General features: G+C 39.3%; 1 protein-coding gene across 2 annotated transcripts in view; it reads right to left on the minus strand.

The window, feature by feature from the left end:
* GLG1 (golgi glycoprotein 1) overlaps positions 1-18907 on the minus strand; it is a 154086-nt gene that overhangs the window by 22493 nt on the left and 112686 nt on the right. For both annotated transcript variants that reach the window (XM_082438980.1, XM_082438979.1), the window contains exons 7-15: positions 18049-18232; positions 15195-15409; positions 10969-11090; positions 9356-9457; positions 7457-7610; positions 5502-5639; positions 3215-3301; positions 1109-1171; positions 223-336 (exon numbers count right to left, since the gene is read on the minus strand). In XM_082438980.1, coding sequence (XP_082295106.1) covers positions 223-336; positions 1109-1171; positions 3215-3301; positions 5502-5639; positions 7457-7610; positions 9356-9457; positions 10969-11090; positions 15195-15409; positions 18049-18232 — 1179 coding nt within the window. The remainder of the gene's footprint in view (positions 1-222; positions 337-1108; positions 1172-3214; positions 3302-5501; positions 5640-7456; positions 7611-9355; positions 9458-10968; positions 11091-15194; positions 15410-18048; positions 18233-18907) is intronic.

The raw sequence follows: 18907 nt of genomic DNA on the forward strand, positions 1-18907 counted from the left end.
GGTTTAACCTTCTTATTCAAATGCCAGACCTGGGTAGTATGACTTAAAGGAAAAAAAGGCTTAGATTCTAGTGTACTGATACACATTTGGGCTGCTGCACTGAACAGATATTTGGAAAAAATGATTTTTCACAGAAGAGGTGCTCTGATGTTCTGAAAGAGGAAGGGATTCAGTAACCATCCAAGCAGTCAAGACAAGAAGGATGTGCCAGGTGTTACTGACCAGCTGGAAGTGGGTGACTCCAATGGCGCACTTCTCATTCATATCCTTCTGGTGTTTGTTCTGTATGAGACACTCCATCAAGTCTCCAGAGTCTATCTGGTTATCTGCTACATCCTGGGGAAGGTAGTGCACATTTACACTTCATTTGTAACCATTAGTGAACAAAAAGCCTGCACCCCAGCCCATAAAAAAAATGCAAACGAGATTGATTCTAGAGCCTTTACAAATAAGACACATCACAAATTATGTCAAAATAAGTCTGAGACATTACAAAGGATCAACATTCAGGGGAATAAAATTTACACAGCAAGTTGCCCTCCCTGCGTGAAGCTCCAACAAGAACATGTACTATGCAGGTCTTTTAACTCTTTTCCTTATATGATGCTGGCAGCTGGCTTTAGGGATAACATCTAACATTGTCTGCTGATTGTCAGATCCTTATGGTTCCTGGGTGTGTTTCACTCCCACAATTTAGGTAGTTCAGTAAGTGACTAAAAGTAATAAAGTAACGGAATTCCCTCAACATCAGGTACAAGGAGAGAGCTGGAAGGGGAAACCACATTATTGTTAACAAATCCCGGCTGTATGTATCAGAAGCAATTCAGCCCTACTAATGGGGCTTCCCCCTCCCCTCTTTCCTTACAAAGGGCATCTCAGCAAGTGCTGTTAACCAACGATCTGGTCACCTATGAGGGGTAAGCAAATAAGGTTTCCCAGGATGGTGGCCCCTCTTGATGTTTACATTTTCAACTTTAACTGGTGAAAGTTGGTTAGCACTTAGGAGCAATGTGAGCTGAAGACAGAGATGAGTTCAATACACGTGGGGGCCAGAGCCCCAGTGAAACTGGTTCTGTTTCTCACCCTTGTTCCTCTAGACATCACTTACGTGGCAAAAGTTCTGAATTATGGGCTCGCAGGCTCTCATCAGCAAGGCTTCTATTTGAATATCCTGCAGAAGATTAAAATATCAGTAATTCTGCTTTAGAAAGAGCCAGGGGTGGGGGAGGAGCAGTTTCTTTCTCTGAATCAGCATCATCTGATGGGTAAATAATCCAATATGTACATTTGGAAACTATTCCAGTATTTCGGTTAGATGGCCCCAGCACAGACAGAACAGCAGTTCTATGCTACTTCTCTAACGCTCCTTCATTATACTTTGAAAGACAAGTTTTCTAGAGGCAGATTCCCCTCATGCTTGAGCAAGAGAGAAGATAGAAGTAAGAACTGTGGGGAGAAAAAAACATTTAAAAATAATATTAGAGGGGGCTTCCCTGGTGGCGTAGTGGTTGAGAATCTGCCTGCCAATGCAGGGGACACGGGTTCGAGCCCTGGTCTGGGAAGATCCCACATGCCGTGGAGCAACTAGGCCCGTGAGCCATAATTACTGAGCCTGTGCGTCTGGAGCCTGTGCTCCGCAACAAGAGAGGCTGCAATAATGAGAGGCCCGCGCACAGAAACGAAGACCCAACACAGCCATAAATAAATAAATAATTAAAAAAAAAAAGTCTATAAGAGTACTTAACCCACAGTCTCCCTCCCTTCTCCGTCTAAAAATAATAATAATAATAATATTACAGTATAAACAACTCTACCCCAATAAAAAATAAATAAAATAAAATAAAAAAATAAACATAAAAATAATATTAGAGTATGTAAAGCCTTTGGAATTTTTCCCCAAAGCTAAGCAGTTCAAAATGAAAGCAGGAGCAACTGACATCTATCATCCTGTCCTCGAACCAGACGACAAACTACTACCTCTCGGGAACACACGCCAACTGCCTTCAAGCAGAGTAACTGCTGTGCAGCATCAGCTGCTGAAACAATATCTTCCTTTAAAGAGTTACACACCCCAGAACATCCTCATCAGCCCTCAAGGACAACGAGAATGAGACAGGAGATGACACAAGATAAAAGAAGGCAATGCATTTTTGAAAAATAGAAAGAAAAAAAAGACCCTAAGAAATGTAATTTTATGTATTGCCTATTTTGACAACTTAAATAGCTCTAAAAGGCTTATAAAAAAAAATAGCTATTCCCTGTTTCCCTGATTTCTGGCCCTACAAGACAATTCTCACATTTTAACTGCCTCCCCCAATACCTTCTGTATTTCAAACAGTATGCCTATGCTTATGAGGTTTCTTTTTAATCTCATTTTTTGTACTTCAGTGAGTTTTAGGATGGAACAGGGATAAACATGGAATAATATTCAATCTTCCATGTTTAACTGCAAATCCCAGGCTTTTATTTTATTTCAGTGGACACACAAACATTACCAAATGGGGACTTCCCTGGTGGCACGGTGGTTAAGAATCCACCTGCCAATGGGAGGGAACACGGGTTTGATCCATGGTCGGGGAAGATCCCACATGCCGCGGAGCAACTAAGCCCGTGAGCCACAACTACTGAGCCTGCGCTCCAGAGACCGCGAGCCGCAACTACTCAGCCCGCACGCCTAGAGCCCGTGCTCCACAACAAGAGAAGCCACCACAATGTGAAGCCTGCATACCACAACCAAGAGTAGCCCCTGCTCGCCTCAACTAGAGAAAGCCCACGCGCAGCAAAGAAGACCCAATGCCGCCAAAAATAAATAAATAAATAAATAAGTTAAAAAAACATTACCAAATGACCTAATTGAAAGAGCTAAGGATGACAGAATAGGAATGCTTGGACTATTCTTGAATGTGATTAAGGGATTTGAAGTATAGCTGTTATCTTTTCTTAAAGGGGGAAAAAAGATTGGTCTTGTCACTGTGATAATTCTAATTTTTGAAGAAAACCGAAGGGCTAAATGCAGTGTTTAGCTACAGAAATGAGGAAAGGGGTTCAAGAAGCATCACGATATTCTTCTTTAAAAAGCAAACAGAGAATCTGACAAGGTTTCTTTTGTTCTACAGGGAATCTGAACTCTCAAGAGTCTCGAAACAAAAGAACGAAGAAGAAAAGAAAGGCTGCTGACAGGGCACTCTCCTTCCATGAGCTGCAAACTGCTTACCTCGGATTCTAACTCGGTGAGGTTGCCGACTATGTCTCTGCACTCTACAGCCAAGTCATCAAGATGATCCTGGAGGCATTCAAGCTCCTGCAAATAAAAAGGCACTCTCTTAGCATTTGTCAATTATATAAATAATCAAGGGTAGATGAGATACCAGTGTCCACTTCCTTTTCAGTGGTCTTCCTTTTCTTTTCTTTTAAACAACTTCACTGAACAGAATGCTAGAGCTTTATTTGAGTCCCCAAACTGGGATTTTTGAAAAGATAATTATTTGATGTATCAGGGTGGTTAAGAGGGTCAAGGGGGTACAACAGCCATGCAAATCCTCCAGAAGGCCAAACTGATAAGTGCAACAAGAATCAATGTTCAGGTGTCCTCAGAGTCTAAAAATCTTATCAGGCCTTTACTCCATTCTGTCAACACCCTACTAACCTGCATTTTGATAATGATCATTGGACAAAATATTCACAGTGAAAGATACGGCATATTCTACGACTCTTCGTGGGCAAGTAGGTTGGGACCCAGTTTCAGGGTCTGAAACACGGTAGAGAGCTGATAGCTCCTGCAAATAAATCTGGGATTCTAACCCTAACCCACATAAAAGGATCCTCTGAGGGTAACTGCAAAACAAGCGAGCACACTAGGGTTTGAGTATCTAAAAGCTATCTCACCTGGGCTTTGGAAACTGAGCTGGAGTTACCTTGTAACATCAGTCTATTGCCATTCCTTTTAGAGACTTAGAGGTTTTAAGTTTTATATTAGCTTACTTTCCCAAAGAACATGAACAGCTATTTCTCAGCAAAGGGCTCTGTTAAAGGATCAAGTTTAACTTACTATTCTGCAAGAATCTCTGTTTCAGAATTAGAATGGGAAGCGAGGAGAAGGATTGTGGGAATTATACAAGACCCAGAAAGGGAGTGTGGAGGGGGGGACCCTAAAGGAAAATGCATGCAACTTTTGGAGGAGATAAACGGCTAAGGGAAAAATTCCACTCATGGACTCCTTTCCTAAGTTTAGCTTCACAGTGATGGGCTGTAATGTAGTGCAGCCTTCTCACTGTTACTTTACAGGGGGTATGAAAGGAAACTGTTTCATGGGATTCCATATGACCATATCCCTTGTTTCATTAGACAGAGGCAACAGAAAGCTAAACTATATGGCATTTCCTAACAATAAACTCGACAGAACTGTAGTAGGCCCAGGAAACAGACTGCTGAAAACGATATTCCCAGGCCCAACAGATCTGAGTAGGCATCAAGTTGCTTTTAAAAAATATCCAATTCCTGCACATGTGACTTTCATTAGTTTAATCCCAGAGGGTGTTTTGGAGTGGTACAAGTGGAACCGTTCATGCCTCCTTCTAGTATTAATGGGGCTTTAAATAAGCAGCTATTCCTCACTGCATGGTTCCTCTGCCTTGATCTAAAAGACAAGCTACCTTCCCACCTAATTTGCTAGAATGCAACAACATATCTTCTTTTTTTTTTTTTTTAAACTAGGCACAAAATCCTAAGAAACCATTATAGCATACACATTAATTCTTGGGGCTGCTCCTTCTCTACACTTTCCTGTACAGAGAGGTTATAATAAAACGGAACAAATGCCTGGCTAGGATTAGACCTGAGCTCTAGGTAAGTAAGTCAATACCCTTCATTTCTCTGAGCCTCAACTGTATCAATTACTAAATGGAAAAAATAATTCCATTCCTACATCTCTTCTAGGACTGTCGTAGGGCAAGCATACTATTCATGCATATCAGTATTCCCATACCGCTGTATATATTTATACTCTGCCTTCCCTCAAAAGGACCTAATGTAGCTTACAAAAATGAGAAAAGAAAAAAAAAAAAAAAGCAAGATAAAATCAATTAAAAATGAGTAAAAAAGAGAAAAGAAAAAGAAAATATGTTAAGGAAAGTGGAATGAAGCCGGTAGTAAGTTAGTACACAAAACGCCTACCACAAAATCTAATACACCTGCTAGAGGCAGGCCATATCTTTGGCTTGAGGCTTTTTAAGAGGCAGCACAAAGAGGGAAAACAATCAATTACAAAACATAATAACCATAACATTAAAACAAACTAACTGTTTAGGTAAAGTACAATTATAGAGACCAAAGAGAACATTTTCCTCGGGATTTCTTATACGAAGAACACTAAATAATATAGCAAATCACACACCTGTGAAGTTGATGGAGATGGATTTTACAGTGTTTGTAGTCTATATAAAATGTTAATCATGAACATTATTATTATTACTACACCATAAATAGGTAGCTTTGTCACCGACCTGTCCAGTCTCTGTTTTTTCACTGCACCATTTGCCCAGATCAATCAGGCACTTATCCTGAAGGGCAGGATCCAGCTTAACGTCCATGGCACGCTGGTGTAGGATCCTCTGGACTTCAGCTCGGCATTCCCGTGAGAGCTACATGAGAAATAATAAGCAAAATACTTCAAAGGTACCAAAACCAAAACCAAAAGACACTAGATAGAACAAATCCATTGTCAGGAAACTAACAAATAACTTTACAGTTATTTGAACCGAACTTTATACCTTGAATCTCTTCCAGAATAAAAATTAAATGTTCTAGGACGCTTCTAAACACCTTTATCTCTAGGAATGCGATTATAAATACATTCAGCATTTTCTAATATACTGTATGAAACAATATTCTTTTCTCAGAGTATCCTGATAAAGGTGAATTAGGACTGAATCACTATGCTGTACACTTGAAACTAATAGAATATTGTAAATCAACTATACTTCAATTAAAAAATGAACTGGATTTGTTCAGATGAGGTAGAGAGTTTTTTGTTTATGAAAATTAATTTGCCACTACTCTATGAATGTAGAGTGGAATGCTGGGTCTGATTCAAAAAAGAATAAACACTTGGGTGAGGAGAACTGAGTTCAAATTTACCTAAACTCGGAACAAGCAGGTGAGAGTTACTTCAGTTCAGAACCAGACTCTTCTAGGTAAGTTAATGAGAATTAGCAGAGGGTCAAACAGATGAAAACTAATATTTTGGGGAGAGTTGTGAGAAAGCTGTCATTGACAGGTACAGTCAGTCTCTCCTCCTAAAAGAGCCAACACATCTGGAGGGAGGTATGGTGGGGATAGAGAGTAACTGCTTAATCGGCATAGGAGTTTCCTTTCGGAGACATGGAAATATTTTGGAAGTAGATAGAGGTGGTGGTTGCACAACTTTGTGAATGTACTAAATGCCACTGAGTTTTTCCTTCTAAAATGATTAACTTTATGTTATGTGACTTTAACCTCGATTTTTAAAAGAAGCCTATTTTTTAAAAGGACAGCATACCAGATTCCAACTCTTTCTTTATTTACAAAGACAAGGAACCTCCTACTATAGTGACTACCAAGATGCTAGGATTTAGGAGCTCCTGTGATTAATGACAGGCTCATTATACGAAGAAAAAAGTAACAACAAATTTCCATATTTTCTTACATAGCAATATAAAAACTGCAATATAATAATACTGCAGTAACTAAAGTATGACATTTCTTTCTGTCTGAGTCTCCTCATTCTGAATCCTAAACAGTCAGACTTTTGCATTAAGCTCAGAAGGGGTATTTGCAAACATGCCTGTGAAATAATACCATCTATATTTTCTGTAACAAATGCAGGGCTGAAATGCAATAGAGTATCTCAGAAGGCTTAAAAAGGCCACCCTGGAGAGCAAGCAGCATGCCAGTATGGGACCAGAAGGCAACAAATGTTACCTGAGAGCCAAGCAGACACAAATATCCCAACAAGAGGCAGTACTCAGGGCAGACAAATACCAAGAGAGTGGGGCGTGGAGGGTGTAGCTCCAACGAGTGTGCTGTCTGAGGGGCCTCAGCAATACACGCATTATGGGCTCTGCTGCCAAGGGCAGAAGCCTAAGAAGCGTTTACACCTTGGCTAAGAGCTTCTAACGGATCTTTAACGCTAAATACAGTTAGGGTAGCGGCATTTGTCTACTTGTGATTTAGATTTTGGTAATTTTAAGAAAAACTGGAAATGTCCCCTCATTTTGTTAAACACATAAAATCAGATGGAAAGAAGCTGGTAGAACAATTCTATGTACACTCACTGAATGAAGAAGCTTCTAGTAGTGCAGCAACCCCTCCCCGCCAGATATACTAACAAAGTTTTCCTAGGATGATAGGAATCACAACAATTCACAGCAAACGAATTAAATGATGACAGGAAGAAATGAAGTCAACATTGAGTGCATACCCTCCTGCCCTGTTCCTCAGTGCGGTAGGCATGTCGGTATAAGCAAGAGAACACAGCTCCAGGAGGCATAAGTTCACTGGTTTCATTCCAACCGTGGGTGTGGCAAAGACGAGATGCATCTCCCTGGCATTTTCGGTATAAGACAGGGTCCAGCCTATAAGGTTAAGAGTTAAGAGATAACCACTCTTACTATACCTTTCCTCCCAAGACATGCTAAGGGTTTCTGCAAGGTGCTTGTTTGTGTACCCGTTGACAATCACTTCTAGGGTAGTGGAGACAGCAGGTAAGCACAAGTACATTCCTGAATTTTGTTCTTCATGAACACACAGTGGTCAATCTGTAGAAGTTTGTTAATCCTTAATATAGAAGATTTAAATTCTGCCTCAAAGGTGGTATCTTCGCAATGTAAGGCACACAGCATTACAATAACAGACTCAGCATTAACGTGCCCTAGCTGAAATGAGACAAGGGTTGTAGCAATCACCAGGCAATTCACAACTTTTACTCAGTACTTCTTCTGTGAGTAAAAGTCAATCTCACCTGATACACTAGGTTCATTAAGATCAGGAAAGGACAAGATACACAGTCTCCTCCTCAAGTTCTTTTCTAGTAAAACTGTTCCACTTCTTCTTCCCATGCAAGGTAAGGCAGTTATATTTTTAGTTTACCTGAACATGCTTATCAATTAAAAAAACTTGACATTCAACTTTGACTCTGGAGACAGTGGATTAGGTGATGAGCCTCCTGCCTCTCCAGATCAGACCGATGGACGCTTCATTCTGTCTGCGTTATATTATCAACTTTGGGGAGGGCTGCTTAATGGGAGGAAGAAGGCTAATATTTAAGGAGCTTTAAAGATTGTGAAGCATCTTTTGATCATGGATGAAGGAATTACAGAAGAGGAAAAACATAATTTTTCAAGGTAATAAACTCAGTAAACACTCTGTTATTTCGGTTTAGATAGCCAGAGTAAGCACAGGCAAATTCCCACCCAAGTTTCTGAAGTCCTTTCAAGAGTTAACTTGAGGAAACAGAAATAGACACACTGAGTCTTCAAGTAATCTCTTTCCAGTAAAGTATGGGGGTAAAACATATATTAATCACCAGAAAAATAATTAATGACCAAAGTACAGTGGCTTAAAACAATCAGGAAGCAGCTGAACTTGGGAGGCAGGAGAAACAGCCTGGTCTGGAGGTGGGAAGAGAAAATAAGACATGGAAAGAGGGAGGGATTGCAGCCAATAAACAGTTATTCTGACCATAAGAGATATACTTCTATTTCATCTACCTCCCCACTTTTTTCTGGCTAACAGGATGAGAAGAGAATCAACTTGTCATTTACTGAGAAGAGCTTCTTAAGACAGAATAAATTCAATAACTTTGAATAGTAAAAGAAATAAAGCAAACTCCCATACCCAGGACAAATCAATAAAAATAAAAATCACTGTAAGAGACATATCTGAAGATGCTTCTGCTGCCCCACAGCTGCCCAAGTTCTTTCTAGATAGACGTCTGTGGTATCAGAAACACTTGATGCTGACTTTCAATGTAGTAGTTAATGGGGACACTTGGCAATAGACCTGCAGGGCCTGTCTCTGCTTTTAGATACTGTTCTGAAAGCAAGAAAGAGGTTTTTCTGGAGATTAGAGTGTCAGCTATCCCACAACTTAACAAAAACAAATTACTACTGATTATTTTTTAAAAATACAAGGGATAGTGACTACACAGGAGAACAGGCTGAGGCTTACCTTACTATGGCTTCAAAATACTCACTTCCAGTGCTTAAGACTCTGTGCTTCCAATGCAGGGGGCACAGGTTCGATCCCTGGTCAGGGAACTAGGATCTCACATGCTGCGTGGCCAAAAAAACCCCCAAACCAAACAAAACAAAATACTCACTTCCAATCACGGGAGATGAAATATTGCAGCTCTAAGAGACGGTGTTCACAATCTTCCACCATTTTTTCTGTGTATAAGTGTTCCATCAGGCACGAGAGGATCCTGGGCATAAAACAGGGGTGAAATTGTAACTAGAGAAAGTTCTGACAATGGATTCAGAACTCTCACACCAAGTATTGCTTGGTCTGTAGAAAAAGCCATTTAGCTATTTTCCTAGGGCAATCAGGGACTTACTTTCCTGAGAATCACTCAAATTAACTCAACCTAACAGTGCTCATGCCTTCTATCAACTTCAGAGCCACTTAGCACTTAGGGCTCAGCTTACACAAGAGCTGTGTGCAGCTGCTTTATATTTAACTGTTTATTATGAGAAACTTCCAACCATACAAAAGCAGAGAATCATATAATATCCATCTTCCCTTCCCATAGCTTTATCAACCTATGGCCAAGTTTGTTTTAACCCTATACCCCCCTTGCTAATATTTTGAAATAAATCCCAGATACCCTATCATTTCATTTGTAAATATTATACTTCAGCATGTTTCTCTATAATATGAAAACATAATACCATTATCCACTAAAGAAATTAATCTGAAAATCCTTAATATCATGAAATATCCTGTCAGCTTTCAAATTTTTCCAATTATCTCATGCCTTTTTACATGTTTGTTCAAATCAGGACCCAGAAAAGGTCCATAACCTGCATTTAATTAACAGTATCTCAAATCTATTTAATCTGTAGCAGATTCCCTCCTTCCTCCCTCTCCCCTGCCCCCTTAATAGTTGACACAGTTATCTTCATATTGGTAAATAGTCTTAATCAGTCTTAAGAGTGTTTGTCTACCTCCACCAGCCATACATAGAGCTTCAAGGAAGAAGACCTTTTTTTTAACCTCCTACCACAGCATGAACAGCTGGAGTATATGCACAGCAGAATGATGAGAAACACAGACTGCATTTGTTTCACACAGTTGGGTACTGCCGGCTGCAGGCTATAAAGATTTTTGCAGAATGGAAAACCTGTTCTTACTTGCAACCTGGTTTTAAGAGCTGTTTGCACATCATATGGAATAAAACCAATACATGAGACTCAAATGCTTTATTATAGCATTTTACAGCTTTCCTAGATCTTAGATATAACTTCAGAGTTCACTTTGTCCATGATTACCCCCTCCAACCACCACATTTTGTGTTTTATTTCAATTATAATTAATTACCCTCTAATAATTATCAAGTTGCCAATGTATATGAGACAATATACAAATAGGATGAAAAGTACAGAGCCAAAGCATGTTTCATTTTATCCTGAGAGTTTTTCTCCCTGATTTTTATTTGACCATTAAGTAGGATTATTCAGTGACCTAATGTCTAGGACTGTATATGCTCAGTCACCGTCAACAAACATCATCACAATGCTAGGTCTAGGTTCTCTACATCATGGATGAGGCAGAGCCCAAGTCTCAATCCCAATACTAGTTTTAACAAAAGCTGGTATGTGTTCCTGCTTAACAAAATTTCAGTTAAGTTGTTAAACCGTCGGCAAGGCATTTGGGGATATATTCCCCATGCTGCACTGCCAAATACAATACAATACCACAAATAAGATAACCTACATCGGGTCTCCGGATCTTATGTGTTTGCAGGCTGTCTGTATTACAGATTCACAAGCTTCATTCAAAGCTCTATCAATGCGGTAATCTGCACCAGGGTCAGTCTCCTGAATCAGTGTTTGAAGCTGGATTAAAAAAAATTAAGAAGGAAGAAAGAAAGTCACTTATACATCTAGGATGAACAATGTCATGTCTTCAATCAGTTCTCAGTCTGGTATATCACAATGTATTCTTAACAAGGTACTACAATTGTCACTGGCCAAGCTCAACAGCTCTTGTCAAATACTTTCCAACTAGTTCCTCTACTTCGCAAGTTTTTCTGTTTAACTCGTTGTAGGTATAGCTTGCCTACCTGTCTGAACCATCCCTGGATGTGTGCAAAACAAGAGGACCTTACAATATAAAAGCTGCCTCTTTCCTCACATCTGTTAATCAAATTACTAAATCTGACACTCAGTGCCAAGCCAGAGTTGAGTGGAGAAGAGTAAACAGAAGACATTTCCAGTTAGAGATCTAATTTGGTCTTAAAAATCTAGAATTTGAATTTTGCTGCAAAGATAATGGCATAAAACAAGTATACTCTGCTTTATTAAAAAGAGATGTGAGGCTTCAGTTGCAAGAAATACCAATTACAAAAACCAAGAATATAATATTACTTATAATTTCCTATATTTCCTCAACTATTTTTTATATAACCAAGAGATAAACCAGAGCTTGTTCATTACAAGTAATACAGAAAAATACTTGTCATTATGCAGTTGAAAATGAGGATATATTCTTTAACATTTACTTTTGCTTGCTCCACACTCTGTCATAGAATAAAGTGAAAGCATAAGAAGATGTGCCTCAGATTCTTTTTTCCTGTCTGAGGAGAAAGCAGTCGGGTCACAGATGAAAAAGCTCTAAATTAAGAATGAGAAAACCTGAGTTCTATTAATAGTTCTGTCTCTGCCAGATACTAGCTTTGAGAACAAAGGCAAGTTGATTAGCCTCTAAGTTCCAGTTTCTTTAACTGCAAAGAATTATAAGGAAGAATAATATATAGAAGGTTGTGTAAGCTGCAAAGCATTTTACAGATGTAAAAGATCATTATTACTACAGATGGGTAGCAGATGGTGTTTGGGGTGGGAATCTTAAATAACACAAAGCAAATTTGAAAACTATGGTCCTTCTGGTTGGGGTTCCTTTTGTTCCAAGTTAAAGAATTGGAGCCCTTTTTGTGTCATTGATTTAGCCTCTGTAGGAGCCTTCTCTGATCCTCATACATTTGACCTACAATCCTATAGAGGCTCATATGAAAGCACTGACCCCATCACATACTTGATCAGAGAACAAAGATCAAAAGAAAATCCCAATTCTGTCTCTCCTAAAAGAAGTCAACAATCAAGATAAGAGAAGTATGAAAGATATCTGATATTCTGGGATGGAACTTATTTATACCAATTCTTGGTGCAATTTGGAGAAGCTTCAAAATGCAGTGGTTAGTTAGTAGGAAGATTACTACTACTGTCAAATGACTACCAATTTTAATTGCTGACAAAGACCAAAATATTTACTTCTTTTTCTGAGGGACATTATAAGCATCATGGGAGTCTGGAAGTTTCTCTAAGAACTTATCAGTTAAATATCCATGACTGACAGGCAAACTTTGAGAATTCTCCACGCATGTACCAGACTGCAGGTTCTAAAAGAAGACAATGAATGCCCTACAGATTCTAGGAGGTTAAAGGCTCAAGGGATCACTGCTACTCTGGAATCCAGTGACAGCAGTGTGGGAAATAAACACTAAGTATGTGAACTATTACATGATTATACATCTATTCCTGCCCCGATTGCTTAGGAAAACGTGAGAAAATGCTTCCAAAAAATTAGTCTAGAGAATAGACGGCAGTCTCCTTAGCCTAGGAGAGACTGGGCCCAGATTTGTTCAGCCATAACTGAAAAGAATTTAAGTTCATGATCACAGTGTATTTGGAAGAGTATATACTCATTAAGATAATAATTATTCTTATGCTTCACTATTTATTCGCTTTACTATTTGTTGAGAGATCACTAAATCAAAGCACCACCAGGCAGAGAACAAGGGAAAACTAATGGTCAACCACAGACCAATATGGAAGTCTACTGTATCAAGGAAAGAAACTTTGAAAAGCAAATTATTACAAAACATTCCTCCATTTGACTGAGGACGGATAATGAAGTAGAAGACTAAGGAAAACTTTCTCCCTTTGAATCACCTATCTTCAATTTTTGTGAGCAAAGGCTAAAGACCACAGGTCCGTGAAAAACAAAATGAAGTGTTTATTGCCCACTTAGCTAAACTTAATGTGGACAAAACCACGTATTTTACCTTTTGAGGCTAACCTCTAGGTTTGGAAGCACTTTTCTTTTGGGCACAAAGCATGAGGTGGGTGCTATTTATTTCTCTCTCAACAAGCTAAATTTCAAAAAGCCCTGGAGGTAAACCAGATGCTTCCAAATAAAATCAAACTGATTTCTTTTTTCTGTACACCTTAGTACAAAGTGTAGCCTCAGTAAAAATATAAGTTTATTCCTGACCACCACCCTCCCCTTTGCATGCTGCATTAAGGATGAAATGTCTTGATGTGTTCTTGGTCTGGGGCCCAGGCACACACATTGTCACAGACGTTTCCCAGGACAATCACCAGCAAAGACTGCTCCTGAGGAACTACATCCAGAAGTCTTCCTTCTAGCTAGGCTTGGCGTTCTGGAGAAGAGGCGACATTTGTCTAGTTTTCCCACTATGGGATGTGTACGTTACTGTCCACTCTGGGTCAGGGTGAGTAGTAGAAGCTAAGATGAAATTTTACTCCACATCAAAATTCTATGGAAATTTTGTGTTTCAGACTGTAAAATTCTGATTTTACCTGATTAGCAGGAAAATCAAATTCAATTAAAATATTCAGTTTTTAATAAAGAATGCCAACAACAAAAACAAGAGACTAATGAATTGCAGTTTTCTAAAGTTTCACTTAGGAGAGAACCTCAACCTTCTAATTCAGAGTATAAGGCTACACTCTATCTTCTGTGCTTCCTAAAGGAATGTATAGGAAACCACAGAATTCATTGTACAGGATGCCACTGTTACATTTCGTATTGTAAATTGCTCAAAGACTCTTATTCGGTAAAAAGCAATAAACATGGATAATGGTAATGAAACAGATGCACTCTATCTATTATAATATTTTGTTAAATTATATTATGTACCTGATCTATAGTTACTCGTTTATGAACCTTGGATCAAGAACAACTTTATCTTCTCAAGCAAAGCACGCTAATTTTTTCCAACTATCTTTACAGAACTGACTGTAGAGTTTGGCGGTAGAGAAAGACAGACCCTCCCATGCACAGCTGCCCTTGTCGAACAAGAAAAGATGGTGGGATTTTGAAAACGACATGCTTTCTTGATCCTTCAGGCCAGGAATTCATGCCATGCTTTATATCAGTAGTACGAAGAGAATCTTAGAAAGTTTCAATTCATTTCAGCTCTCTTTCAGCCTCAACTCAATCAAACGTGGTGCGAGAGGCACATTCTCTTTTGCTGGAAGACCTTTTCTGATTTACCAGAACCTGGTTTGCCTTAGTAAATACAATCTAGCCAGATACCTCTTCTTTAAACACTCCAGTAAACAATGCATTTTATCTACTTCTTTAAGTTTACTGTATAGCTCTTTTTATTTATTATGGGCTCAGACTTCTGCTCTGCAGCAAATTCCACGTTTTTACTCTGACATGCCTGAAGAAACAATATTTTGCGTCTAGTTCTTAATACCTAAGGTTCACTGTGATGTCACAAATGATCCAGATAAATAAGCTGGGACAGTGTCAGGAAGAGGCTCCTCGGCTGATAAAATGTAACATTAAAAATGGCAGTGGAGGGCTTCCCTGGTGGCGCAGTGGTTGAGAATCTGCCTGCCAATGCAGGGAACACGGGTTCGCGCCCTGGTCTGGGAAGATCCCACATGCCGCAGAGCAACTAGGCCCGTGAGCCGCAACTACTGAGCCTGCGCGTCTGGAGCCTGTGCTCCGCAACAAGAGAGGCCGCGATAGTGAGAGGCCCGTGCACCGCGATGAAGAGTGGCCCCCGCTTGCCACAACTAGAGAAAGCCCTAGCACAGAAACGAAGACCCAACATAGCAATCAATCAATCAATCAATAAATCTTTAAAAAAAAAAAAAAAAAAAAGGCAGGGGAAAATCTCTCCTTACCGCTTGCTGGCAGTTCATTCCAAGGTTCCCTTTCTCCCCCCGAACTACTTTCATCAGACAATGCAGGGTTCGCCCTTTTCGATGCAATCCGGAACAGTGGTGTTCAATCTCCCCCCGACAGCTCAGGATGATCTCAGGGCTCAAAGAAAAGTCTTCCATCAACATGCGGCGGTAATCTAACATCTCGCCCTGGCACTCACTGCTCACTTGCCGCCCTGTTAGGATTTAAGTCACGACATTATGGATGGTGAGCTACAGGATCAGATATTACCACATATTAAAAGTACAAGTTTTTCCCTAGAATATACCAGTCACACTATTATCTAGACTGAAAAGCAGAGAATTTAGCAAAAGCTTTATCAGCATAAAATGAATTTAATACTCCAAAGACTAGGGTTTACCTTGTCAGTGTTCTGCCTTATACAGAATTTTATACTGCTGAACTAGTAATGCATGTGTTTTGCCAACAGAAGTCTTATCAATAAGATAACTACTGGGGTAAAAATGAAAGCCAGGAAAATCCCTACTGGCTTACACCCTTTAAGCTTGTGGAAAAATCTTCACTTCAAATACTCACTACACCTCCCCAACTCTTCTTTGAGCTGTCAATGCCATCTGGTAAAACTTATGAAATTAAAAAAAAAAAAAAAACAGCTTTGCTGAGGTATAACTGACATATAATAAACTACACTTTTAAAACATACAATTGGATAAGTCTGACATATGTATGCATCAATGAAACCATCACCACAATCAAGATATCGAACATATAACCATCAACTCCAAAAGCTTCCACATGTTCCTTTAGAATCCCTCCTTTCCTTTCCTCTCTACCCACTTACCCCATGCCCGCCCAGTCAACCACTGATCTGCTTTCTGTGACTACAGATTATTGTACTAGTTTGCATTTTTCAGAAGTTCATATAAATGGAATGATATGCTATGGACTCTTTTTTTTTTTTTGTCTGACTTCTTTCAGATTTTTTGAGATTCAGTCACAAATCAACAGTACATTCCTTTTTACTGCTAAGTAATATTATTCCATTATGTGGCTATATTACAATTCGTTTATCCCTTAAACTGCTGATGGACATTTGGGTTATTTCCAGTTTTGGGCTATTACAAATAAGCTGTTATGAGCATTCATACACAAGAGTTTATATGGATATATGCTTTCATATATCTTGGGTAACCTAGAATTTACACGGCTGGGTCATAAGGTAGATGTACGTGGAACTTTTTAAGAAACTGGCCAACTATTTTCCGAAGGAGAAATTTAAAATTCCCATCAGTAGTGTAGTTCCAGTGCTTTCACATCCTACTAACACTCACATGGTCAGACTTTTTAGTATTAAAAATCTGTATAACTTCTATGAATTATCTGTTCATATCCTTTGGCCATTTATTTGCTGAGTCTTTTTGTGTTTCCTGTTAATTTGCAGTTTAAGGAGATTAACTCTCTATTTTTTAAATACCAAAATTAGATGTTATGCATACTGTTTTATAATATGCTTTTAGTAGTCAACAATCTCCACCTTTACATTTCAAGAAAATTTCATCAAACAACCAGACCATAATCAAAATTCTCCAATTTCCTCCAAAATGTCCTTTGTTTGCATGAATACCAAACATGCATGGTCTCTGGTTGCTATTCATTGCTTTTAAGCTTAGGAGTCTTTCACTACCCAGATATGAGAAAAAAAATTCAACAAAAAGTTCTGAGTTTTATTTAACAACTGATCTTCTTCCACTTAACTTTTTAATCACTAGCCAATTGTCCCAGCATCATTCATTTGACAGCTAGGAATTTCATTTTTACATCCTACAGTCCATGTTAAGAAATGTTCTTTCTGAATGACCCTGACCTTTTATACATCCTTCTTAGTTCCTTTATCAGGGATTGACTTTTGGACTGAACAGACCCTGAGTCTGACCTTATAAGGTAATCCTTCCTTCTTTCACTGTTTATTTCTTTATATCAACACTGTTGGAATAATAACAGTACTCATCACTTAGCGTATGTTACGTGCTATGCCAAAAAACCTCATTCGATCCTCACAGGAACTCCTCAACAGAGGTAATATATTTTTGTTTTATAGATAAGAAAAATGAGGTTTGGAGAGATTAAGAAACATAAATAATGGTCCCCAGGCAGTTAGTTTGGTGATAGAGGCATCATTTGAAGTCACGTCTCTCTGACCCAAAGCTCATATGCTACATCATTATGCTTCCCTGACTCTCCTAAAATTGCTGTGTGACATGCATTTTAAAAATTTTAAATTGGATTTGAGAAATATACCTTACTTAAAAAAAGCTGGGGTGTAAAGAAAAACAAAATTTAGGGCTGTTGAATTAAGAGGAAGGGGCTTCAATAAGACTTAGGGATACCAAGCCTTCAGCCTAGAGTTCTGCTTACAAAGAAAGGCTCCTGAGTCACAAGGTACAAGTGTACTCAAAAGAGCCCAGGGCTTCCCTGGTGGCGCAGTGGTTAGGGATCCGCCTGCCAATGCAGGGGACACGGGTTCGAGCCCTGGTCTGGGAGGATCCCACATGCCGCAGAGCGGCTGGGCCCGTGAGCCACAACTGCTGAGCCTGCGCGTCTGGAGCCTGTGCTCCACAACGGGAGAGGCCGCGATAGTGAGAGGCCCGCGCACCGTGATGAAGAGCGGCCCCCGCTTGCCACAACTGGAGAAAGCCCTCGCACAGAAACGAAGATCCAACACAGCCAAAAATAAATAAATTAATTAATTAATTTAAAAAAAAAATGTTTAAAAAAAAAAAAAAAAAAAAGAGCCCACATAGGAGGAAACGAACCAAAAAGGAGTGAAAAAGATAAAAAGAAATTAACTCTTACCTCTATGCACAGCTGACTCCAGACACATCAGAAGGTAGGAGAGCCTGGCTTCCCGGGACCGAGGAAGGTTTTCCACGTTGCACCGGTATTTCTTCAAGTCACTCTTACAGGATTTGGCCAATGAATAACTGACTTTATAATCCTGGGCAATCAGCTTTTGGCGGGTTGTTAGTGCTTCTCGACACTGAGGAAAGCGGGCAGAAAGGGAGCTGTGAGACCGCTCAGGAGGCTGAGCCGTTCACATGTACCTCTAAGACAAGCAGAGGCTCATGGCCAAGTACAGTGAACAACTGCAGTAGTTACCAAAATGTCTATGTTTAAGTTTGGTTAAAATTGAGCACAAGTGTGCTGAACTAGTGTAGCAAGAAGTAGGGGTATATGAGCAGGAAAGCCTGAAATTCTATGGTGAATTGCTGATTGTTGCAACAATAGCAACTGTCCAGAACACATAAATATTTGGTAGATGCTAATACATTAACTTGACAAAGTATTCTTTTCTTCTTCAACAATATCCCTAAAGTAAATTTCACCAGCATGAAAGTGGCAACTGACATAACACTCTGGAAGCTCCATTCTATACTTTTTAAACATAATTATTCAATACTAAATGATTTAAGGAAGTGAAATGAGGAACATTTCTTCAGCTGCACAGGAAAGTAAGTGACAGGATAGCAAAGCCAAAAATAACGACTTTCAAAAGTCATGAAAGATTCTTGCATTCATCCAGGGACAGAGAACTAACAGTAATGAGAAAGCTTGATGAGACAGTTGCTGAACAATTAAATTGCTAATTATCTATGAAGCATATTGGTTTGGTCAGTCTAAACTTCTTGAGTACATAGGGATGGCTTCAGTGTAA

The sequence above is a fragment of the Balaenoptera physalus genome, assembly GCF_965194825.1.
Source record: "Balaenoptera physalus genome assembly, chromosome: 19".
NCBI classification, from domain to species: domain Eukaryota; kingdom Metazoa; phylum Chordata; class Mammalia; order Artiodactyla; family Balaenopteridae; genus Balaenoptera; species Balaenoptera physalus.